The sequence below is a fragment of the Electrophorus electricus genome, chromosome 18 (genome assembly GCF_041902795.1).
Source record: "Electrophorus electricus isolate QZ-2024a chromosome 18, ASM4190279v1, whole genome shotgun sequence".
Lineage (NCBI taxonomy): Eukaryota > Metazoa > Chordata > Actinopteri > Gymnotiformes > Gymnotidae > Electrophorus > Electrophorus electricus.
Genome location: NC_137514.1, coordinates 9403218 through 9429782, shown reverse-complemented (window position 1 = coordinate 9429782; position 26565 = coordinate 9403218). Strand labels below are relative to the sequence as shown.

At 40.1% G+C, this 26565-nt stretch overlaps 1 protein-coding gene across 2 annotated transcripts in view; it reads left to right on the top strand.

The window, feature by feature from the left end:
* The window catches only part of LOC113578500 (rho GTPase-activating protein 6), a 42667-nt gene extending 31508 nt beyond the window's left edge, over window positions 1-11159 (top strand). For both annotated transcript variants that reach the window (XM_027011784.3, XM_081700852.1), the window contains 7 exons: window positions 923-1073; window positions 1411-1559; window positions 3278-3457; window positions 4515-4606; window positions 4898-5181; window positions 5292-5366; window positions 7699-11159. In XM_027011784.3, the coding sequence (XP_026867585.2) occupies window positions 923-1073; window positions 1411-1559; window positions 3278-3457; window positions 4515-4606; window positions 4898-5181; window positions 5292-5366; window positions 7699-8267 (1500 nt within the window). In that variant the 3' untranslated portion in view covers window positions 8268-11159. The remainder of the gene's footprint in view (window positions 1-922; window positions 1074-1410; window positions 1560-3277; window positions 3458-4514; window positions 4607-4897; window positions 5182-5291; window positions 5367-7698) is intronic.
* The last annotated feature ends 15406 nt before the right edge of the window (window positions 11160-26565 follow it).

Genomic DNA, 26565 nt, shown 5'->3' with positions numbered 1-26565 from the left:
TTCACAGTGCTGCCAGCTCATCTTGACTGTGAATGACATTTTTTTCTCTGGCCTAAAGAATAAGTTTCATGTCAACATGTTGGGTTCCTAGTAAAAGGAATAGGACCTTCACCATGACATACATTTATTACTCTTACACATTTATTCCTCTTACCAAGTTGGTTTTGGTGTGAACTGTAAGCTTATTGTACAGTAAGTAAACAAATATCTGCATCCTCAAGTGCCTCAGAATCAAATTGCAAAAGAAGCAATTTGAGAAGAACCTGTTGGACAAGGTCTTGTGGTGGGAGAGAAGCCACAACAAAGGTCACACAGTTTTTTTTAAATGACCCACCACAAGAAAGAAAAAAAATCCCCAAAAATGATTATTACAAAAGCAAGCCATGATACATCCACATGTTATAGTCAGTCTATAGTCATCCACATGTTATAGTCAGTCTATAGTCATCCACATGTTATAGTCAGTCTATTTTTTCTCACAAGTAAGTGAAAAGTTGAAAACAGTTTTCCTCCATTCCCCCCTCCCCACACTTTTTGCTGAGGCTATTATTTCCTCTGTGTAGGCTGTACTTCCATGCAGTCAACCCTGCATGCAAGTCTTTGCTCTCTTTTCTGAGCCTGTATAAGGCGTCCACTGGCCTACACCCTGCCACACTCAGATACTAAAACGCGCACATTCTCAGATTAGCAAGGCTTGAATCCAAGCCTCTGCTCACCCTCTTCACTCTAAATGGGGAATTCCATGCATCTCACTGAGCAGATGTGCAGTCACAGTCTAGTTGGGAAATGCAGACCTGTTTTGCTAAGGAGATCTGGCAAGGTTCCTGGTATAAGTGTGTGTTCTGAGGGCGCATGCGGTCTTTGTTTCTTGCTCCGTGCTTCCATGTGTCCATAACCACGGCACCATGCATCTTTTCCACAGCTTCGCGAGGAGTTTGACCGGGGCGTAGACGTGCAGCTGGATGGGGAGCACAGCATCCATGATGTGGCTGCACTGCTCAAAGAGTTCCTGAGAGACATGCCTGACCCCGTGCTTACCAAGGAGCTCTACACTGCCTTCATCAACACCACACGTAAGGAAAACCACCCCCTACCTCTTGCACAGTGTGCACAGCTAAAGCCTTTTGCTTAACCACTCTTTGAAGAGATAGATATGTGCACAACAGAGCTGAACTCAGCATACTGGCAAGTCTCCCATAGCATTTCGAAATAAAGCAGTCTCCACTGGGTCTTTGAGCCTTGTCTCGTAAACACGTTGCGATTTCACTGCAGTGCAAAGCCTTCAGCTGGGGCTTGTGTTGATTGCGAGCCAGAACAAACTAGCCTGTTCTGGTAGTGCAGCACGACAGTTAGTTTGGTGTCGCTAAGATGTGACCTTTGACCTTTAGACCTCAATGTGACCTTTGACAGTGATGGAACCGGAAGACCAGCAGCTAGCCATGCAACTGCTTGTCTACTTGCTGCCGCCCTGCAACAGTGACACCCTCCACCGGCTGCTGGAGTTCCTGTACACCGTGGCCCAGCACGCCCATGACACGTATGACAAAGACGGACAGGAGGTGAGAGGTGGCTCCTAACACAGCCAATACAACTTCCTGTTTTTAGACCAGTGTAGTGCTGATTTTAAGCTAAAAGCAGTGGTGGTGTTTGTGGGTTTCGCATTAAAGAAACCACAGTGTCATGTTTTATAGGGATGCTGGTGAAAATTTCAGTCTGTATAGAGTTAGTCTTCTTATATGTTTAGGGAGCTCAGTCATGCTTGATCCCCATGTTTTACTGTTTTTTGGTAAGTTTTTAAGTGCTCATAAGTATCTTAACAGGATCCAGCAATAACATCTAGATTTTAGTTATTTCATACTTAATAGAACACTGGGGATTACCTTAGCCTACATTAGTCTACATCGCGTAAATGGATGTCACATTAAGCTGGCTAATTAGGGCTTATTTGGAAGTGTATCTCAGTCCACAGTAATGTGACCAATGTGAAGCTGATACTTACAGTATAATGGAGACCAGTTTAACTGCACAGTGTACACAGGAGACTAAAGTGACACTAATTTAACATTGGTGAGTAATTTGCACAGGCTGTCAGGCTGCATGCGTAGTGCTCTGTTTTTAGCACTATAGCAACCTAAGTGGCATTGAAACTTCCGTTTGCTGTGTGTACAAAACGTACATATCGCATTTGCTGGAAATGTGCATGGCAGAGCTGCAAATCTGGGTGTGCCACTGGGTGTTTAGAGTACATTTGAGTGAATCAGAGTGTGCCACTGGGTGTTTCCTGTACATTTGAGTGAATCTGAGAGTGTGCCACTGCGTATTTAGCATACATTTGTGTGTGTGTGTGTGTGTGTGTGTGCATGTATGTGTGCGTGCATGCACGTGTGTGTGTGTGTGTGTGTGTGTGTGTGTGTGTGTGTGTGTATGTGTTGATTTATTCGTGTTTAGTATACATTTGTGTGAATCAGAGAGTGTGCAACTGGGTTTTTAGCATCCATTTGATTGAAACAGAGAGTGTGCCACTGGGTGTCTACTGTATATTTGAGTGATTCTAAGAATGTGCCACTGGGGTCTACTGTACATTTGAGTCAATCTGAAAGTGTTCCACTGTGTGATTAGCGTCCATTTGATTGAAACAGAGAGTGTGCCACTGGGTGTCTACTGTATATTTGAGTGATTCTAAGAATGTGCCACTGGGGTCTACTGTACATTTGAGTCAATCTGAAAGTGTTCCACTGTGTGATTAGCGTCCATTTGATTGAATCAGGGAGTGTGCCACTGGGTGTCTACTGTACATTTGAGTGATTATAAGAATGTGCCACTGGGAACAAACACATAAGAATGTAGGTGTAGTGGTGTAGGTGTAGTGCTGTAGGTGTGGTGTAGGTGTAGTGCTGTAGGTGTAGTGCTGTTAATGCTGTTATGTAAGATTTTTATTGTTAGGTGTATAAGTACACACATCACAGTCACTTTCTATGTGAAAAAATCAATGCACAAACACACACACAAGAATGTAGGGGCAGTGATGTTAATGCTGCTATGTAACGCACACACGCACACACACACACACACAAATGTACACCCAACTCCACACTCTCAGATTCACCCGAATGCATGTTAAACAAAAAAAAATCAACACAAGGCACTGGCACATAGTGAAAGGTCATAAGGTCATAGGGCAATATCTGAAGTTCTGAAGAACATTTCACATATTCATTGCAAAATGTCCAGTGTCCAAGGTCTGTTTTGTAATAGATGATCTCCGTTTTGTCTACAGGTGACGGGCAACAAGATGACGTCGATCAACCTGGCTACCATCTTTGGGCCGAACCTGCTCCACAAGCAGAAGAGCTCCGACAAGGAGTTCAGCGTGCAGAGCTCAGCTCGGGCAGAAGAGTCCACTGCCGTCATTGCTGTGGTGCAGAGGATGATCGCCACCAGTGAAGACCTTTTCATGGTGAGGGCAAAAGTGGATCACTTGATTGGTCCTTCTGGAGGAGGGGGTGTGGTCTCGAGCAATAGATGAGGTTGATGTAGACTGTAATCTTCAAGAGCAACAGGAGTGTGTGAAACTTGATCCTGGAGATCTAAGCCAGAGCTTTATTCTGATCTTGTTTTGACATAGCTGAAGACTTTCATTAACAGAATTGGGTGCAAATTTGACACCCCTGATGCAGAATATCCTGTAGAGTGAAGTACTTGCGAAAGTGCATACCATCAGCATAAAGTAATTTAACACACTAGCTCAGATCCTGAGGCTCCCACACTCACCACATACACTTTTAGGTACTCTTTTTAGTCACACAACACGTTGGTCAACCTCGGTTCCACATTTCACTCATCCCATCTCTTACTATGCCTTTTGACGCACAACCGCTTCTATTAAAAACTGCAGTGGACATTAGGTGTGTGTGTGTGTGCGTGCATGCGTGCGTGTGTCATAGCTGATCTGTTTTTGCCCAAAATCAAGCAGCTTAGCAGGGAAGGCCTGCAGAAACAACCTGCCAGGGTAGAGGACTTTTTCCAGAAGGCTTTAGGGATTACACCTCCTTCTCCCCCTCATTTCTCCCTCTTTAAACTCTGGTTCCTTTGAGCAGCACCTTTGTGGATGGTGAGAGCTACAGAATATAGAGTTCAGTGTATGTTTTATCAAAGCAGCAAAAAAAGCAATGAAGTAATATCTATAGTGCTGAATTAACTATTACCAACTGGACTAAATACTGTAGGCTATTGTAACACAGATGTTTTTGCTGTGTGTGTGCACGCTAGGTAAAATGTGGTTCATTGTATAATGTCAGCGTCAGATGCTTTGAGAGTGAGTCACAATGAGTCACTGCAGATGCAGCTTTATGCCTGTAAAAGACCGCTCAGATGTTAACTCTGTGCAACGTCGTGTTTGCATATGTGTGCATCAGTTTTCATGTTGCAGCTTGTTTTTGTCATGCGCCGGTCAGCAGGCATATTGTTGAGTCATGATCTTGGAACACTCGATTTAATGATGTTGGTGTTCGCAGGTGTCTCCCGATTTGCAGAATGAAGTACTGATGAGCTTGCTGGAGAGCGACCCTGATGTGGTAGACTACCTGTTACGGCGGAAGGCATCGCAGTGCGTGGAGTACTTTCAGCACACGCAGACACATGTGCACGTCAGACTCAAAACAGCTGTGGCTCAAATGTACAAATGTCTTGTTTAGTGATATAGTCAACCATTATGAACCGATGGGAAAGTAATTGCAAATATATGGCTATATATTGCCCTCTGGTGGCCATTACTGAATAGTGTAACAGGAATCATTTAACTAACAGAAATATAAATACTGTCCTACAAAATAGCAGTATGCCTCCACTGCCTTCCATGAGACTTCTACATCTCCTACTTTTGTTCTTTCTCCTCCAGGAGTCCAGACTTGTTGAACTCAGATGCCTCCTTTTCCCTGAGCGAGCGGAGGTCATCCAGTGACTCCAACAAGGTGTCCAGTGGGGAGGTGTCTCCTTATGACAACAACTCTCCTGTCCTGTCGGAGAGGAGGGGTGGGGATGGGGGTGGCAGCATTGGCAGTGGCTCAGCGGGAACGCTCAGCACAGAGCGACTCTTCTGTGTACCGGAGCAGTACACCTTGGTGGGCCAAGTGTCAGGTCGCACCAAGGACACTAACACAAATCCCTGGTCCCCAACCAAGGGTGAGACCTTTGCTGAGTTACTTGTTAAAAGCCCATTAATGAACCAGCATGATGCTATATTGTCATCTGTTGTGAAGTAGAGTTAATTTGCCTAACCTTTATTCTTTCAGATATTTCAGAGGCCAACATCTGGGGTGCCTGGCACTCAACGCTGAAGCCGGGGTTGAGGGAGCAAACTTGTACAGGTACTATGGAAGCAGCAGCTGGAGCTTGAAATGAAAATGCTCAACCAAAAGGCAATATGAACCACTTCTAAGCCTTAGTGTATGGCAAGTAGTAGCTTTAAGTGAGTGTAATAACTGTAAAAGGCACATTTTGTTTCTATTATTTTCTGTTTGTGAAATAAAACAATGTTTCTGGAGTTAAAATAGCAGAACGTCAGTTTTCATTGTAGGGTAGGGATGTCCATATCTGGTTTATTCTGTAGGAATTACTGCTCTTTGTATACTAATGCTGGCATTTTTGGGGATTGAAACTGCTTGGACATTTAGCTGCTCTATTGTTTTATGGACTGCTGTGCGTTTGTTCAGCATTAATAGTTCATGCACAAGAGAGCTTACAAAAAGCCTAAAGCAGATTCTGGCTGTAGCACTGGCATCTCACGCTTTCTGCTGATGTTTCTAAACATGAGTGCCAAAGAAGTGTCAGCGCCATTATAAAGCTCAAAACATCAGATTCACTAGATATGAGACATAGCCAAAACATTTGGTGTGTCGTAATACACTATTTGGTACATTCGTAAGAAGCAAGAATACATGCATAAGGCTGGTTACTGAAACCTGATGCCAATATGGAACTGGTTCCTTCAAGACTGAATCGCAGTGCAGATTTCAGTGCCTCATTTAGGTACCATTTAAAGGGATAGTTCAGTGAAAAAAAAAGTACTTCATTTTAACTTTAACCAAGATGCAGTCGATCAGAGAAGACATGTTTGTAGTCCAAATGTTGCTTCTTTAGTTTATAACAAAAGCTACTGACATTGTTAACAAACACCGGAAGCCTTTGTAAATAAGCTACATGTCCACAAACTTGTCTCACCACGCTCAAAGGACATTTTGCTTCTCGTAGTGGTGATGTTTTCATTCACTTTTATAGTTTACATATTCATACTGCATCTTAAAACCCATCAACTAAGCTGTGAGACCATTATTTAGACCTGGATACTGTTTGAACTGGTTGAATGAAGTTTGTGGGCATGTATTTACAAAGGCTATTTGTGTTTCTGTTGACATCCAGTGTTTGTTAGCAACATTAGCAAGTTAGCAGTTTTCGTTCTAAATTGTGACTATGCCACTGCTAGTTAATTTGTTAAATATTTTATATATATATATATATATATATATATATATATATATATATATATATATATATATATACACACACACACACACACACACACACACACACACACACACACACACACACACACACACATTTAAGGTGTTAATATATTGTTTGATTTGAAGTTCAATTTTGCTTAGAAATAAAAAAAGACATTCTTTGATGTCATTGACATTCTTTTATTTTGAGTACCTGTGCAGGAACTGTTTATGAGCCAGCATCATCTCGTTTTAGTATCGTTTTAGCCCTGGTAACATAAAAAACCCAAAAGATACCCAACCCTAATAGCGATGACAAATAACGGAAGCCCACATAGAAGCCCACAGTTGTGCATAACCAAAAAATATGTTCAAAGCATGAAAAGAATGTGCGAATAGAAGAACACTGTCTAGGCCAGAAGTATAGAAACTGTAGGGTGCATGCCCTCGTGCACCATATAGGAACTGGGTGGGTCTTATTCTGTAATGATTTATTCTGTAATGTTGGTTTATTTTCTTTTTGTAATTATAAATTTGAGAAATTTCCAAAAGGGAACAGTTTGGACTGTCTTTGGACAGATGAGATGGAGACTAATGTGTGCCAGAGTTGTGTGTGAGTGCACACACATTTGGAGGCAAAAACATATGGTATATATGTTGAGTTAACCATTTATGGTCAAATTGTCTTGATATTATAGCTAGGAAATAGGCATATCCCCCATTGTTCCATGTTGTTACAGAATAATGGAAACCATTGTTTTCTGAGTTATATTTTAATTAAAAGTACTTGGAGAGTGCAAGAAAGTATTGATTTGTTTTAACTTCCCAGTAGTTGTTTAATCTTAGAATAAGAAACTTACATTTCCTACATCTTATCCTGATTGACACAGTTATCAGTAGATGGCATATGTACCCATGACTTTGGTGTTGTTAGCACCTTCACCTGCTCTACCAGGTAAGATATAACATGTATGTTGGCTAGTTTGGCTGCTGTTGGGCTTTTTGCCTTCATGCTTTCAGATTTACAGATAAAAAAAAGTCATTTGGAATAAGGAAAGTCCGATGAAGAAAATGATTAGATTAATATGGACTGCATCTCCTTGACCATGTAATCCATCCTGAGATCACCCTGTGATGCTAGCACCCCTTCCTCAACATGAACATTGAGTTAGGAGTGGATGTTTGTTTGTTGTCCTAGGTTCCCATGGTAACATGTCAGAGGGGAGCTCCCGCAGCTCACAGGAGGGAATTGACAGTCACCAAGGCGACTCCAAGCAGCTTGTCCAGATGCAGCCCTCTCTAGGTGGGACAGATTGTCGGCAGCACCCGGTGGTGACACGTGTTTATAGCAGCCCTCAGCCAGGTCAGCGACGTCTCCATCTGAATCTCAACCCCGACAGCCAGTCAGCATCCAGCAGCTCAGAAGACCTGCCAATTGGGAGCAGCCACAGCATACCCAGTCCCACACTGTTCCCTAAACCAGCCAATAGAAATGAGGCTCACCTTGCACCACGTTCTTACAGACACTCAAAATCAACTCCTTCTATGGTGTCACCTGTTTCCTCCATTTCTCCAGTTCCTGCGACCTTGGCTCAACTGCGCCCCCAACAGTCAGGGAAGCCTGTTAATCAGAACTCATCCTCATCACAGGGGGGAGCTCTAACTCCCATGAGCCCAGAGTGGCAGGACTGGCAAAGAGACAGGTGGCAAATCTGGCAGCTCCTGTCTTCAGACAATGCAGACACACTGCCAGAGACGTTGGTCTGAGGCTGTGCTATTGTGGACCCCAGAGGCATCTCAGGCACACCTGCAATGAAGAAAGGCTGTGTGCCTATATGGGAAAAGCCACTGCCTTGTGCTCATGGGGTTAGGCAGCTTGTGGCTAAGCTCCTTGCCATACTTCATGCAGCAGTTTCGTCGAGTTGTCTTGGACTGAGATTTAAAAAAGGAAAAAGAAAGAAAGAAAAGAAAACAGTCACTACCCAGCTGGTCCAACTGAGGTGTAGTAGATCCCACCACATGAGAGTCAAACTATTGCTGTAGTCTGGGGCTCATACAATGCTACACCCTTCCTCACTTCTCCATGCTAACTCCTCTGGAGAAGCCAATGTTGTAATTAAGAAAAAAATAAATCCTTACACTTTGTTTCAGTTTAAAGAAAAGCCCTTTTCTTAATAATATCAACAGTTAAGGATTGTTACATTAGAAAAACAAACAAGTAACTGTTGTAACTGTGATCATGGATTTAATGAATGGAGTAAAGGAGGTGAGTATGGGATTGTTTGAAGTTGAATTAGATCTAGGTTAGTGTACCATTGGACTCTAAATCTGTGCCTCGTACCTCTGTGGATGTAAGAACACAGATAAGAGTAAATACCTCAAATTAGTCCTGGTAATATCCATTCAAATCTAATGTTAGTCTAATATTATACCAACTCTTTTAGTCATACTTTTATATAAACTAATTGAGAGGTACAGCATACTCAAACTATTGTGTAACTGCTGTGTCTGCCTGCAGTTTTTTTTTTTTTAAACAATATTTTTTTTAATGCACTGAATGATACGACATGAGGTGAAACTTAGCGTCACATCAAAGAATAGTAATTATGGGTAGTCTCAATTCCACTTTGTAAATACACCAAAAGAATATCGCCCAAAAGCTGCTAAATCACATGTATACAAAATGACTCTATAGTGTAATGTATATCAATTCTCACATTACCTCTATCATTTCAGTAAGGATTAAAGGACAATGGAAATACTATTTTCTATTAATTAAGAATGTGCAATGTCAGCCTTTGAGTGATGAGATTAAGGTAAGAGAGGAAAAGCTATATTATATATAGTAGCATTGTAAAGAACCCAGGAAACATTTAGCTGTAAGTTCACTCTGAGAGCACTTAAGAAAGGTACATGCACCACAATGGATTTGGTTTTACAAAAAGAATCTCACTGATTTATCAAAATTTCTGCAAAATGCACTCATTGATATGTAATAAAATTTGTGAAGAGTATTTAGAATTAAACCAGTCCCTTATAGAGAAGTTTACTGACTCAGTGTTTGTGATGTACAATGCAAAGATAGCTGTTCTATTTATCCAAACCACCAAAAATTGTATACAAAATCCCTGCTGCACAATTTAGCAGTGTCAAAGGCATCTGGCAATGTGCTTGTAAGCATTTCATTTTAGAGGCTTTAAAGGTTGCAGACTACTGACCCCTGACACTACTGTTGAATAATTCTGACTTTTCTGTGGAATGATGTGTTTTTCATCTGAATGAATTATTACTTTTCAATGAGCAATTTACGCAGAAATTCAGAAAAATTGGTGCATTTCCCCTTAAAGCTAATTTGGCTTGAAACAACTCTCTGCCTCTTTGGAATGAACTGTGCCTTTTATTTTAAAGCTTTGGCTAAGAACAGAACTGCATTTTGCCAGTGCAGAATTTAAAGACACATGGTATAATTTAAATAGCATTAATAGTTTTAATACCATGAAACAAGTAATTTCTGTTCATGGTCTCTGAATGGAAGTTTAGTTGTGTATATTCAAAGAAAAATGCCAATAATGGTGTATTGTGAGAGGCAGCAATGTCGCTGACTCTTAGTAGAGTAAAATTGACATAAAAGATTGCATTTATAGTGATCCTTTTTTTTACACAAAACTGTTGTGCCTCTGACTCTTCTTTAAGTCCTACAAGCATTGACTGTGTGAAACAGATTAACAACCAGGCATAGGCAGGTTTATTATGCTTTGAGATGAAAATGAAAAGTCCTTAGGATTAAATCATTTTATTTCATTTAGGTAAACCACTAGCACCAGCCAAATAAATTGTGGCCAACCTGTGACATCACTTGTCTGTTAGCATGATAATGTAACCAGCCACTTTGCTTAGCAACAGGTTCCAAGTAAGGAAACCCAAGCTTGCTAACCCATCACTCTAGTTTCTACATACAGTTCTTTAGGGGAACGTCTTTCATTCTGATGAAATTACTACCATACATGTTGGGTTAAATGATTTTCCCCTCCCGTTCTGTATAGTTTCACGATCCAGTAAATATTATGAAGCAAAGGTTATACTCAATCTTCTAGCTTCACTGCAGTCTACATGTTTATCTGCAAATATTGCATTTTAGGTTCCTGGCCTATTTGTAGTTCATTTGGTGGTAACAGTTGCTATACTTCATCATAACATTATTATGCTTGCCGAAACATACATGTTAATCAGCTCAGAATAATTGGAATTATTCACTGTAGCTATAATGTCAATTAGATTTATGTAGAGTTTTACCATTTTAGGGAACATTCCACAAATCTCAAAGCTTTTAATGTGGTTTAACCTTGATCCTGGCTGTGTCCTGTGCCAAATGTTCTCTCAACAATATTAATATTAATTTTTAATATGTTGTGTAATTATGTTAATGAGTTTGTAATCTATGGCCCAAATATAAGGTAGAAAGATGTTATTACTTCAATATTAGTCAATATTGTAATAAGGAACTGTTTGTACTCTATACAGATAATGCTTTTGTATGGTCTGACATTTACTGTGAAGCTTGCTTTGGTATTGTTTTTCTTTTTTTTTTAAATTGGTCTTTTTTATTTGCTTTTGTTTTAAACAAGTGTCATTAAAATAAACGAGAAAGCAAGTTGGAAATCTTAGATTTACAGCTGAAATGGAATTTTGCACAACATTACCATAATTTTGGACAATATAAGCTATATGACAAAAAGTATATGGACACCCCTCCTAATTATCTAGTTATTGTGTTTATGCTATACCCACAGCTAACAGGTGAATAAAAGTGCAAAAACAGACAAACGCTGGTAGAAGAATGGACCTGTGACTTTAAATGTGCCCCTGTCATGGTATGACACTTTTGCCAGATAGTTCATTAAATTACTTCCCTTCTAGATGTTCCCCGTTAAGTGCTATTATTGAGAAATGGAAGCATGTAGGAGCAAAAGCTTAGTCATGAAGCTGTAGACCACGCAAACTTACACAGTGGGGCTGGCCACAGTTGAAGTGTGTAGCAAGTAAAACCACCTATCCTCTGTTGCATCAATCACTACTGAATTACCCTTTACTGTGGCAGTCTGATGGACGAGTCTGGGTTTTTACGTGTGCATGAAGAATGCTTCCCATTGAAATGCATAGTACCAGTTTAATGGTGGAAAGATAATGGTGTGTGGCTGCTCTTAAGGGTTTGGGCTATTCCCGCAACTTCTAGGGTAATATTCATGTTACAGCATACAAAGACATTTTATACAATTACATGGTTCCAACTTTGCTGCCACAGTTTGGGGAAAGTACTTTCCTGCTCCAAAATGACTCTGCCCTTGTTCACAAAGCAAGGGCTATAAAGACATGGTTTGTTGAGTTTGGTGTGGGGGATCTCCAGTGGCCTCCACAGAGCCCTGACCACAACTCCACTGAACACCTTTGGGATGAATTGGAATGTTGATTGTAAGACAGGCCTTCTCATCCAACATCAGTGCCTGACCTCACAAAAGCTCTTTTGACTGTCTGAGCACAAATTTCTACAGACAAACTCAAGAACCTTGTGGCAAACTTAGTTTACCAGACCATCATCCACTGCACAGAATTGTTCAAGTGTACAAATTCTATAGCCTTTATAATAGCCTGTCTAGAGCTCAAGTTCACTTTATAGAATATTAAAAACAAGGAAACAATGAACACGCAAAGGGACAAGACCATGTGAATTTTAGTTCAGTTTTAGATGAAAGACTGGATATGCCGCCAGGTAAGTACTGGGGCACGAAGTTATACAATTGAGAAGCCACAGCACATAAACACCCACTACCCCAGGAAGAGAAATTAGTGTGAGGAACAACTAATAACCCAGACCTGAATTTATTTGTGAGGGATATATGTGTGAGGGATGTATGGGTAGAAGAAATCTCAAAAAGAAGTATGGAGTGTTCTTCAAAGAAGAGTGTTCTTCTATGTATCATTACTGAGAAATCCTACCTGGGCTCATAGACCTGTTATCTTACAAATTAATCTGCTACTAATAGTGTTAAAATATTAACTCACTTTGTCCTTTGCAATTGGGCTTTAGCAACAGCCAAGAATACCAAAGCCATACAGGTGAGTGTTAATACCACATGATGAGAAAAACTTGGGATACCCATGGCAAAAAGTGTGAGGCCCATGTGCCCAGTTACAAATAAATCTTACAGGCATTTCTAGCTAATTATTCCATCATACACATCTACAACAGGACATGTGGCCAGATCATCTACCTAGAATAGAAGATGCCATCAAATTTAGCCCTGAGATGGAAAAATACCAAGTTATCTCTAAGAATCCCTGGTTAGCATCGCAATTTATACTGTGGTTATACAGCTGGTTAGGGCTGCAAAAGAACAACAAGACCTCACAAAGGCAATGAGCAAATACAGGGACTATAATGCAGACAGCAGTTAGCAGAGAAACAAAACACATTTGATTTATACTAAAAAGAAAGCACAGCAGTCCTGGGAATGGCCAGTACAACCGTGATGTAGCAACAACATGATGGTGATACATCCAAGTAACTTCTGCCAAAGTGGCATCACCAATTTCTCTTTCTTTTTTTGGGGGGGCAAAGTGTGACTTCCCTTTGATGTTTGGCTTTAGTTATCTGGATAATATTGAATTCAAGATCAGCTTCCTATATGTCCAAAACATTTCATGAGATCTACAAGACTCCTCATAACATTTACACTTAAAAAAAAAAAAAATGTTGAAGTTAGGAGGATTTTGACTGAAATTCGAATTTTGCTTTGTATTTCTGCAAACCCCTCCTATGTCTCTCAAAGACACTGACATTGGCTGAATTATTCATTCAAATGTGCAACATATGAGAACACAGCTAGCTATAAAAAACTGTTTAATTGCTATAGTTTGTCTATAATTGAATTTACATCTTGTTTATTGGTTATAGGCCAAACTTTGCACCAAACAGAAATTTTTCCAAAGCTTGCTTCACCTTGACCTATACAATCTAAAGTCTAAAGTGCTTTTAAAAAGTGAATATTGCCAACAAAATAGCTAATAAAGAAATATAATTACAACATTAAATAGACCTATGAAATACTCTTCTCTCTCTCTCTCTCTCTCTCTCTCTCTCTCTCTCTCTCTCTCTCTCTCTCTCTCTCTCTCATACGTATCTGATTGAAGGCCTGACTGTGAGAAAAAATATATGACCACCCTCTAGAAGGGTGAGACAGGAATTTATTATATATACAAAAAACATTGACTTGCACCTCAAATAATAGCCCAAAGGTGGCACCACACACTGCAAGGGTCTGCACAGTCAGGCAAGCTTTAGCCCCTTGATGTTAATAAAGCTTGCCTTGCCTTGCCTTGCCCTTAGGGGGAAGAGCAACTAATATATTGCAGCCAAAACAGTTAGTATATCATAGTATTTGAAATACTGTAGTTATGGACCATGTCAAGGAAACTGTGTTTCATTAATGTCTGGGAAAATGTTGGTTCATCTTTTAAATGTTATGCTTATTTTCCTTCTAAACCTGGCCATATGGTTTGGAAGACTTTATAGTAAATGATGCCAGCAATGCTAAACAATTGGGTCAGATTAGATGCTAATTTTAAAAAGTGCTAAGTTCAAACATTTCACAGTAATGAAACTATACATGAAAACACCCTGGGGAAAAAAAACAACAACAACAACAACATAAAAAAAAAAAACCGTCAGGGTGAACTGACAGGAAAATTGCTCATACCTCTAAAAAACAGTATTTTATTTTATTGCTCAGACTTTCCCCTTCAGCAATGTCCCACGGAAGCTTAACCATGTCATTACGGTCGGCCGCTGGAACGTAGTGGTTGAATTGGACTGAAATTCCTGTCACAACTGCCTACCCTGGACAACCACCAATTATTCTTCTGTTTCTGCTCTTGCATACCATAGCCATGCCTTCATGGTTCGGCGAGGTGAGCCACGAGGAGGATGGACATGGACAAAAACCGGCATCAATTTCTGTGGGCAGTAACTGACCCTTCTGAGACATGCTCACTTGAACGTACGATTTTTGCTTGCAAAAAAACCCTTTTATTCTCGAATACAAGAATCATTCTAAGTAAAAGTAAAAGAGAGAAATTAAAACAGAACAAAGACTCAAAACCTGCCTGTAAAGGGTGGCAACTCTTATCTGTCACCAAAGGCATTTGCTGCTAATCATAAGGCCGATGATATCAACAGGATATTAGGCCCTATCTAGAGCCTGAACGCAGAGGTTCCAGATTTCGCACATATGCTTGCTCCAAGCTGATCTTATTGCTTGATAATAACAAGCCAAGACAGTAATAGCAGCCAGCCCAAGTACAATCAAAACCGGAGAGTATGCTGGCAGACCTCCAGCCAAGCCATGGGTGAAGTCGCGGCCGAGCTAAGGCGAACCCCCCCAGGGCTGCGTCCCAATGGAGAGAGCGCAGAAACTTGGCGTGGTAGTCCTGCTTTGTCTCAGCAGCCCCTGCCTTTCTCCTTCCCCAAGCACAATGCTGCATTGTTGCCTGGGACAACAAGTCCTGTTGCCTACGCAAAACAGATGGCCCGCTCATTATGCAGCTTCAAAGAGATGACCGTGCTCGCAAGGACATCCTAAGAGGACCCAGTTTGAACATCTTTTTTCCATATAGATGTTTTTACGATTGAACTCTGCACAAGTTAACATCCAACTGACTGATGCCATTGTTTGACCATTTGAAATCAGATACCATAATTTAGTCAGTATGCAGGAAAAAACTGAAATTGTTAGGTATCTTTGACTTGATAGAGCCTAAAGCTTTAAACCAAACAAAATAACACAAAGATTATGACTGCTATAATTGATTATGGTAGGATGTTATTTTAATAGCTATATTTTGTCCTGTCTGACATGCAATAAAGAGCATAGTTTAATATTTAGGTCCTACACATGAACACTGCTAGAGTATTCTTTTAGGCTATGTCAGCTTGATTTTAGACCCAAATAGATTTAAGCATCTTTGCACTATGACAGGAGTTTAAAGAATATATTATTATGAACATTAGAGATGCAATGAATCATATTTTGCATGTTTTGCAAATGAAGTGGAGGACACTTGTGCCTGCATGTAAGCGACCCTGTTACCAGTCATTCCTACTGAAATCCTACCTTGAACTGGGCTAAAATGAGCATGCAAAATTAATCTCAAGGCAACAGAAAAATCTATGTAGAGGACCCAGCATGGTGTCAGAGTTATGATGACAATGCCACTGTACAGCTCTGACTGAGGAAACATAGGAGATGCTTCAAAGCACCCTCCGGGAGTGCCGTGTGCTCGGCAACTTCGTCCTGCTTATGATTCGCCATAGAAACCTGCTAAGCAATTCCACATGAGCTGAGAACTTGAATTGTGGACTCCAGCAAACCATTACCCCCCAAGATAGTCATTAGTCAGGAACAAATAAGTGCACTGGCATATTTTGTCAACAGAATGCGGCAGATGTGCCTCCCCCCAAAAAATGCACCATGCAGTTTTGTGTGTGTGTGTGTGTGTGTGTGTGTGGGGGGGGGTTGTAGGGGGTTCCTCAAATATGGGGCTTCTTTGCTCTCTTCTTATCGCTACATTTTTGACCCCCAGGGGGAGTATGAGCTATAGTGAATTGATCTCTCTCTCTCTCTCTCTCTCTCTCTCTCTCTCTCTCTCTCTCTCTCTCTCTCTCTCTCTCTCTCTCTCTATCTCTCTCTCCCCCTCCCCAGAGAGCTATGTACATGCCTGATCAAATCACACAAGAACGTTGAGTTCATATAAACTATATGGCTACATGGCTTGCTGGCTGAGCGCAAATGTACCTTGAAGGTCCAAGGTTAAGAAAGAATAAAATTACTTACACATGTTTAATGCTGACAATACTTCAGAATGCTCTATCCAAGACTTCACTGAAACACATAATGTATTTGGAATGCTTGTACATCTAGAAATGAGCCTAGATACTAATATCTATTAAATGTTTTTTTTTTCTTCATAAAAGTCTGTTGGACTTGTTATGTCAAGTAGTCATAACAACTCTCACCGCTTTATGCATAACAGTTCCACTCAGCATTATGCACTGCATATATTGCAAATATCCACTGTATACTATATGTTAAACGATGGCTTCCCAGAATTTTAAATTGCATTTGGCAGCTTTACACCATTAAGACAAATATAAATATAAAACAAGTAGATGGTCCTAGCACTGCAGGTTTTAGACAACTGTTCTCAGGGAATGCCACATATTATTTTTGATAATTACTTCTGATTAGTTCTGATAAGTCATAAGTTATATTAAGGTAATATGCCATTGTCGAGTCTATTATCGAGCCATTGTTGACTGTGTTGAGTCAGGCCTCCTCCAATCCCAGGATCATTCTACTCTTAGTAGAGCTTGTATGACTTTGTTGTTTTGGTTTGGCCTAATGATTCTCCATTAAGGCCCATGCTATCTCATGTTGGTCTTTGCCAGACACCAAAAATGTGTTTTTTAAACCATAACAATCTACTCTCTGAAAAGTGCTGGGAGTGAAGGGGAAACTTTGCTGCAAAACATCTGTGCAAATGAATTGAGCTCCTCATGAGAGAGCAAAGCCCTGATCCTTTTTTTTTTCTCTCACATTCTTGCTTCCTGATGTTGAGTTTTTGGATGGCTCCTTGTGCCAAATGAGGGATCCAAGTTCGCAAGCTCGAGGAAGAGTGGCCAGGCCAGCAGCAGCTCATTGAAGACACAGTGAAGAGCTCTGGCACTCCTTGTCATCCTCCCAAAACTGTGCTTCCAGAAAAAGCATGCCATACTGACAAATAAGGTCCGGACAGAGGTTTTGCCATTACACTGACCTGAGCTCAGGTTTACTGGAATAAATGAATTCTGAGATGTAGAGGAATTTGATCCCAGGTCAGCACATAAGCTTGGAGGTGTGGACCCAGCTCTGCTGCGGTGTGTTTTTGGTTTGAAAAAGTCAGATCATCTCATGCTGTGGGCCAACAAAAACATGCTTTGCAGAGTCGACATCTCCATGCTGGCTCGTTGACATCTCCATGCTGGCTCATGGCTGGAGGCGCTCCCTCTGCCCACATTTTCACACGCAAACAAAGAAGAAAATCAAACTCTGTCCTCAGCCACACAGCTGCCAAAGACATGTCAAGGGGCACTGCATGCTGAAATAACACACAAACTCTATGCTTTTTCAATCAGGTATCTATCCCCTTTATCAACAGTTCTTTGGAATAACATAGTTTATTTTGGTCTTTATTCACGCAAATTTCCATTGTAGTTTATTTCTGTAAAGCAAATGACCACCTTTGTAATATCAAGGTTCATACTTGGAGGAGGACACTAACCCTCCCCCCCACCATGCAGCCACATAAGCATCCAGACACCTGATTGGCTGGTAGATATTTTATGTTAGGGTAAGAGAAAGAAAAACTGCTATCTTTCTCTTTTAATAGAGGAATATGACCAACTGCATTAATGAGGATTGTTGGTCACAGATGGCACATAGGACAGCTGGGATACAAATTCCAGTGCCAGGGCTTAGCCTTGCATAGAAAACCAGTCTTTTCAAAGGTGCAGCGTTTGAGAACTGAGTCTGGGTCAGGGACTTAAATATATGGCTTGACAGTCACTGAGATGCATCCAAATTTAGCAAAAACAAAGTGGCAAAACTTTTGACATAAATGAGTTTTGGCAAATTTTATTATTAGACAAATAATAATACAGGCCAAATAATTCCCACAGGCCATTCGGGCCCTGAATCAGGGAAACTGATAAACTGTGGGGACCACCACCACGTAACATGACTGTATATCTGTACATCTGTATATATAGATTTAGATTTATACTCAATTAACCTGTTACAACAACTGTAGATATGATACTATACAATGGATCTGTACATTCTGTAGATTGTGTACATATATACTCAACCATATACATTGTACATTGTGTATATAATCATAATATACATATATTGTACATACATTGTTAATATATTTTTGTACATACATAGAATATATATTTATCTGTATATATATATATTTTTTTCTCTATGCACCCCTGGTTCTCTTCCTCAGTTTGGACAGAGCACTCTCCACCATTTCACTGCGTGTTGTACTGTGTATGACTATGTATGTGACAAATAAACCAAACTTGAAACTTGAAACTTGAAATAACTAGTATCCTGATTTTAGCTAATTTTGAAAAACCCTCTATGGGAACTTGTTCACTGGCAAAAAAGTACCTCCAATCTCACACTGCCTCTTTTGTCAACAAATGACAAATGAGTTTCTTTCAATGTTTATTCAGTGTCTATGCCATGCTGTTTCCATTTTGAACTCAAACCAAATATAGTCCTAGAGTAAAAAGGCTTTCAGTGAAAAATCTCCATTGACTATGTAATTTAGTCCAGGACTAATCTATGTCTAAGAAAGAGTGCTTGCCTAATCAAAAGTTCAGATATAATATTTTCCACTATGTATCTGAAAACAGCAGTTAACCGTAAATGATTTATTAGAGCTTAATTAATGTCATGGTACATAACGAGATATCAAATGACAAATTATAAAATAAAATTGACCTGTCATATAATGTGTCAGAGCTGTTCTTATGATTCTGTAACACCAGTGGAATCCCATCTTGTAACGTACGGCCTGAGTGCCGAAGGGCGAGGGGCAGGACACACAGGCTCCAGCGGCATGGACGAACATTTATTAACACATAAAGACAACGGCACTCACACGTATTACAAACGAGGAACATGAACATGAAATGGTTAACATTAAACAAACACAGATACATCTAACAATGACAAGAATAACATTTAACATTACCATTAACATCAACACGCTACATCCACATTAACACGTTACATCAACAATGACCAACACTCTGCACACTTTGACACGGGTTTATGTACATTTAGACAAACAAGGTGCAGGTGTGTGCAGGTGTGGTTACAAACAACCCTCCCACTGCATGTGGTGGGCCAAACCACGTGGTTGCAAGAGGCAAGCGTTCTGTGACACATCTGTAAATCTCTCTCTCTCTCTCTCTCTCTCTCTCTCTCTCTCTCTCTCTCTCTCTCTCTCCATAGCAAGGCTTTGTTGAGTTGATAAAACCTGCAGCCATTATTAGGGGAGAAACTGACAGGAATATGATGCCTAAAGACCTACAGGATAATCACTTCCAGGTCAAAGGTGAGGTTTAGGTGATACCTAAAAAATTGCTAAATCAAATCAGAGTCAAGCAACACCAAATAAAAATCATCTCAGGGCAAGACAGGAAATACCAGAATGCCTTTGCCTGGTAAGTCAATCCACATTGCTTTGATAGTCCTTAGTGAGAAATGTGTTTGGAGTTTAAAGTGATAGCAGCTGTCCGGGGGGGCTTCAGTTTTGTGGGCTGATGCATGTGGCATGTCTCATAAAATTTTGCCACGAATCCCTGGAAGGAATGACCCAAATACAATCTCTAAACAGTGAAACAGCAAATGGGAATGACTAAAACACAATCTCCAAACAGTGAAGCAGCCAATAGGAATGACCCAACCCAGTCTCTAAACAGTGAAGCAGCCAAAAAAATGACCCAACCCAATCTCCAGAGTGAGGTAACACATAGGTTCCTAGTTTAGAGTTTGTTGAGTATACATGTGTGTCTGCCTTTAGTTGCACATGCATACCTCTGAAAACTGAACTATTTTATTCTAAAGAAAAATATAATTACACAAATTAATTAAAATTAATTATAAATGATCATGTTTCTGAGAAAACATCAGTTAGATTTGTGAGAGGAGCCTGTATGGTAGTATAGAAAAGAGATAGAAAAGTAAGACAGTTGAAGAATACCACAGCACAATGCACTCTTATGAAAAAGGCATTACTTGATTGATTAAATGATTTCTGTCATGCTACTACTTCAAACATGTGTTCAATGCTAATGATTACTTTTCAATGTTCTTACTTTATAGCCTCACAGTTCCAGCAGATGCCACATAATGACTGTTAGGTAGTTCCAGGGGCAGTAGGAAATTAACTTGTCAGGTGTGCAGTGTTTTGTTGGGCTTCACCCATGTTTACAGGAGTGAGAGTTAATGTCAGTACAGAATGACGGAAACAAAATTAGTGACATGCTTCATAGGCAGAAAAACCCCACTAGGATGTATGTTTATTTCATCACACTCACACACTTAGACCCACACACATACAAACACACACAGTTTATAAGTTAGCCTGCTTGGAGAGTCTTGTTCACCCACAGCTAATGTGACATTTTTAGCTGTGCACCAACCAGATAAACAGGAAATGTTTTTGCTTTATAAGGATCTGCTTAGGAGATTTATCTGGTACCAGTATAGAGACATTTTCCACCAGTATCTCAGGCTTTGTAGAAATATCCTCAAAAATCCAGTTTGTTTGGATTTGGGTTGTATAACTTAAATGCTTTAAGGCACACAGAATCATTAACAAGTAAAGAAGAGAAAAGAACTATAATAATCTGAAATGGCAACTGGCCATTCATAAAAAGTATGAATTTCATATCCATACAATTTGATATGTATACCCCTTCTAACTCTATATTTTACTTTTTCTTTCAGTTAAGAGTTTCAAACAGGACTTGTGTCAGTCTAGCATAATCACGACCAATTTCATCACTTAGATACCACAGAATATAAAGAGCTCACCAAAGGACTGAAGACAATGCACCATTATATTCCATACTCCAAACTTCTGTGATATTACAACTTCCACAGAGGAGTACTTTATGAAGTTCCCTCCTGACTGGCAGGCATCACTGCTGTACACGTGAGCTTGCATATCATGCAGCATGCAGGCTGCACTTATCATCTTACTGCACTGTGTTTTGTGAGCAACATGGGGGAAGAGGAGATGTTACTGGAACTCAGTGATGTAATTCATAGCAACATCCTGCTGTGGCCCACTCAAGGACCGCAAGCTTTCCCATGTCAACTCCAGGAGCGACCTCTCACATGTGCTTAAAGTTTGCTCTCATATGCAAGATTTCCTATAGCTGATCCACTGCAGGGACTGCCGGGAAAAGATTGTCGAGAGTGTTAGACAGAGAAAGAGAGAGAGAGAGAGAGAGACAGAGATAGAGAAACCAAGAAAGAGCGAGAGAATGAGAGAGATAGAGAAAAAGAGAGAAACCAAGAAAGAGAGAGAGCGAGAGAAAGAGATAGCACTTGCACTAAGCATCATGACTGAAACGTGGAAAGCAGATACTTTGGCATGTACCGTGACATTCCTGGGCCTTGCCTCTCTTTGCCTCTCTTCCACTGTGCATTCTTAACTCTCACTCTCCTCTGTTTCTCCTTTGCCATGAGCAAACAAACCACTTTAAAGACCACTTTCCAAAGACTGCCTCAGTAGTCTCGTCCTTCGTTGTGGCCTGCACAGTTCCCACATAAAAACCTTTAGATGGGCCATTTACTTTCTTATCTTCACAACTCCAATCCCTGGGCCATTCCTTAAGGCCTGGGCTACTACTGCTGGGACCCATTGGCACTGAGATATAAATAAGCCAGCAGAGATGTTTTCAGGGGCACAAAGACTGTGCTGTTTTCAATATTTATGTCATAAAGCCAGGTAAAAACAAGTAGTATAAAGTAATTAACCTTTACTATGTGTGGCCTTTGCTGCACCTAGTAACATGGAGGAATATTTGAAGTGAATTTATTTATGGTGAGAAAACACTGCAAGAATATGTCTTAGAAATGATCCCAATTCTAACTATGCATTTCAGCTCTTGGTATTGGCACCTTGACAATCACGCCACTTTTTATGAGCTGGGTTGTTAACACAGTTGTGGCTGGATAATATAACGGAGGGTTTAGTGAATGGGTGGAAGGGGGATCTGAGTCAGAAGAATGTTGGGTCATTAAAGTCGAGTTACTTGGATAATTATGTTAAAACAATGAAACTGAGCATTTTAGCAGAATGATCCTGAACCTTTTTGGTTATGGCTTTTGATGTGGGTCCATACAAGTGGCCAGAATGGGAATAAAACCATTTGAAACCATTTGAAAAGCTTTTTAAGGGGATATCCACAACTAAATATAGCATACGTCTGATTTGAAAAAAAAAAAAAATCAGTCATACACTGGTAAAAAGGTAAATGTGACCACTTTTCAATCCTTAAGATGATTAACATTATTCATTGGAGAATGTGAGAGAGAGTTCTGTGCTTATAGTGGATCCTGTAGCTTTGACAGGTTTCTAAAGTCAAATAAAAATCACTTGGTACTGGTGTCTTGGCTTTGAGTAGAATATTAAACCACATTCTGCCTGAGAATGCTGTAGCACAATTCCCTGACTTACCACACACCCACACTCACCCACACACACTCAACCACACAGAGAGAGAGAGAGAGAGAGAGAGAGAGAGAGAGAGAGAGAGAGAGAGAGAGAGAGAGAGAGAGAGAGAGAGAGAGAGAAGAAGAAGAAGAAGAAGAAGAGAACTGTGCAGAGACACATCTGACCCAAAGAAATAATACCTGGAAATCCCAAAACACAAATGACTATGAACCGTAAAGCTGAAACCCTTATTGACATGCTTGTTTAAGTTGTCTGCACACTCTGTGCCAGAGTTTTTTGATATATTTCATGAATAAACCGAACACAAATAGTCCAACCTGGTATTGCTACATGGCTCACAATAAAAACATGCATTATTCTACCTTATGGGGCAATTAAAAATATTTGAATTATAAATCATTCAGGCTGAATTTTAAATTAGCATAGCCTGACAGTGACATTGCTGGCCTGAAGATGCTATTAAAGACTATTAAAAATGTATGACTATGTTAATTATTAAACCAGACCATCACTTGTCCATCCAACTGGAAACCTATGAGTCATGCCATATCTCATTAAATATTCTATAACAGGAAGGCACGTGGATAAAAGTGAATAATACATTAAGTGTAGTTAGCACAAACTTAGTAATGCATCAAATTGCTTTGCCAGTTTTTTGGGCAATCTACTGTTAATTTAGTGTTTTTGTTGTAGGGTCCATACTTCACCTTTGTTGTCCATTAACCTCATACTGAAGTAGAGGAAGAGGATACAAGACAGTCGCTTTCACTGGTAATACCAAAAATAACCTTTTGTGACTCGGCTATGAAATATGCAGCATAAAGCCTGTGAAAACAAAGTAGGGTCAATATGGAGGAGGACAGAGTGGCACATGGGAATAGTTCTATGGTTACCTTGGTGATGAAAAGTACTTTCTTATTTTATAACTTTATGATGAGGATCAATACCATCATGTCAATTAGGGTTAAAGTAGCCTAGTTTATATATGTGTTGTTATGTAGAACCAACAAAGAGAGAATGTGTACCAAATGCCCTTTTAAGAGCCACCCAAGAATCTTCGAAAAAGAATCTTGGCACTAAAATATACTGCCTCATCCTTAACAGTAAGCATACTGTTCCATTTTCAGTATAAAGAATAGGTGATAGCCCTACATTTTCTCATATTACAAGAACAGCATCATTAATAATGATGACTGCTTTTTTTTAGATAAGTATTAATAGACATTTTCCATGGTTGCTGGGCAATGCTGGGACACCCATTGCATGATTGCAGGATTTTGCATATCTAGACTCTGGAAGAAAAATGTGGCAGAAAGAGCAAACAGAAGGAATATTCATATATTCAAACCAGGTTATCACTTGGCCTATTCAGAAGAAGGGGGAGGGGGTCTCCCCAAACATCTCAAACTTCAGCATCTTCCCCTCAGACAGTGAGCACTGTGACCTCCCACAAAGAGTGGCTGTTTAGACCAGGGGGTCTTCCTACTGTAGCCATGGATGACCAGAATCCAGCACTATTTGGTGACTTCTCGGGTCAACCCGATTCCAGTTAACCTGATTCAGTTTATTACCACCTCCAGGAAAATCACCAAACTAGGGTGTGAGTGAATGCAGAGCGAGAATTAAATGTGTGGGGCCGTCCAGCCCTGCTGTCACATTGTGCTTGTGTCAGGCAGTCCTAGTGCCAGCCCTGCTGTTGCAGAATATGTAGAGTTGATGAGCTAGACAGGCTCTGGGCTGTTCTGTAGTGACAAACCAGCCCTGGCAGTTTGGACAGTACTGGGCAAATAAATTATTAGCTCATCTAAACAAGAGTGCGTCTTCCAAAATTCCAGTACACATTTTTATATTATTTTTAAACAGTTTTCTGATAATGCAGAATGATATCCAGGTTCTTCTGACATGCTAATTCATTTAATATAGATTTTTTTTAATATGTTTACCCTAATAATGTGCACACACCATGTGCCTTGTGTACTTATAAACATGCCTGAAAACCTTTAGGGATGCATATGGATGTGTATAAAAGAATGGGTGCAGAAGGCAGGGCCTGACAGCAGCTGCTTCAGTCCACAGGGAGATTCATAGCTTTTTCTTCTGTTCAAAGCACAGTCTAGAAGTTTCCATAACTCCTCTGCTGTTCCTTTTAAAGAATGTGAAAGGCATAGCTCAGTGCTCTGCCCATTAATGTTTCAAAGTCTGGCTCTTTCCGCCCTCTCTCTATGTTCTGAGACGAGGTTCCTAACCATACTCCCTCACCAGGGGATGTTGGCAGGAGTTGCCCTTTAATGCTGATCTGAGGTCAGGTTTGAAGGGTTATCTCATGATTATGGTTTAGAGCTCGGAAAGGGAAGATGTTGCCAGGTCATCTTAAATGATGAGTGTCTTTTTCTAGGTCCTATCTCCCGCTGGATATAAATTACTTATGCTTGGAGTACCGGTGCCTGTGGGTATAGTGTTATAATTCCGAGTAGCCAAAGGACATAGGATTTTTGCTTCTCCACAGCTCCCCTTGTGGTTTCTTTACCTCTCTGAAAGATAAAATATTCAGTGTAATGAGAAAGTCTGCTTTTCTGTTCACAGCTGGTATTTCCAATCCTGTGCCTCCCTGTAGACCCACACTAAACTGGCAGTCTTAATCTTAAGGATTTTGTGTTTTAATCTTAGGTTCCTGTGTTTCATAAACTGTCTATGTTATGAGGAAATTCCCATCTGAAACTTATGATCATATGATCTTTCATGAACAGAAATATTTTTGGGGTTTGAAATGTGGGTGCTGATGGATGCCGGATTAGGAGTAAACTATGTCTCTTTTGAAATAAATGTTTTGAATGTGTGATTGTTTAAAAAAAAAAAACCTAAAGGCTACAAATGACACATTTTCAGCAAATCTGGTGTGTTATGGGCAAGGGTTCTACATGATCTTATCAAGTTATAGTATTATAAATTATTTTGATATGAATAACTTTCACACACAAAAGATTTTCTTGATACCATCAGTGATGCCTTAATACTGCATTAACTGTAACACTTTGCCAAGTCATATGGATTTATTTATCTCCTTAAGCATGAAATCACTTTAAAGATGAATTGCAAGAGCAAAAATAAAAAACATTCTCAGAATTTATCATCACAAGGGGTCAGTGATTACAGACTGAATGACTGATTGCAACTGTTTTTCCACTTTTATTTGGGTACTCATTACCTCAGAGAGAATGTTTCATTTCCAAGCCATGAATGATAGAACAGAAAAGCAGATGAACGTACATAGCAATTACTTGCAACAGTTGATTTGTATTGTCTTTTTAAGATTAAGTGCTCAAATAAGAATTGCATTCTCATTACTTTGTGAACTGCCATACAAGAGTAATACAAACAGGAGCAATGATGTAAAATGTCTTTATTCAAGTCTAAGAATCATCATTACAGAAGCACTGGTACAAAAACTGGTAGATGTGTTAACCACAACAGGGTCTACACCAGAATAACAGGATCAAACCTGGATTCATCAGAACTGGCTGCTTTTAGACTGCAGGGCCAAAACGTTTTGAGCAAAAGGTGTAACTATTCCAGAGGCATTTCCATATGGAAACACTTCAGCCCTGTTTTCCATATGGGCAGGGACAGCCCTGTTAGCTACCTGTGCTAGGTTCTGAAGACCCATTTTAGCGGGCAGGCATAATGATGTACCTTATTAATGAGC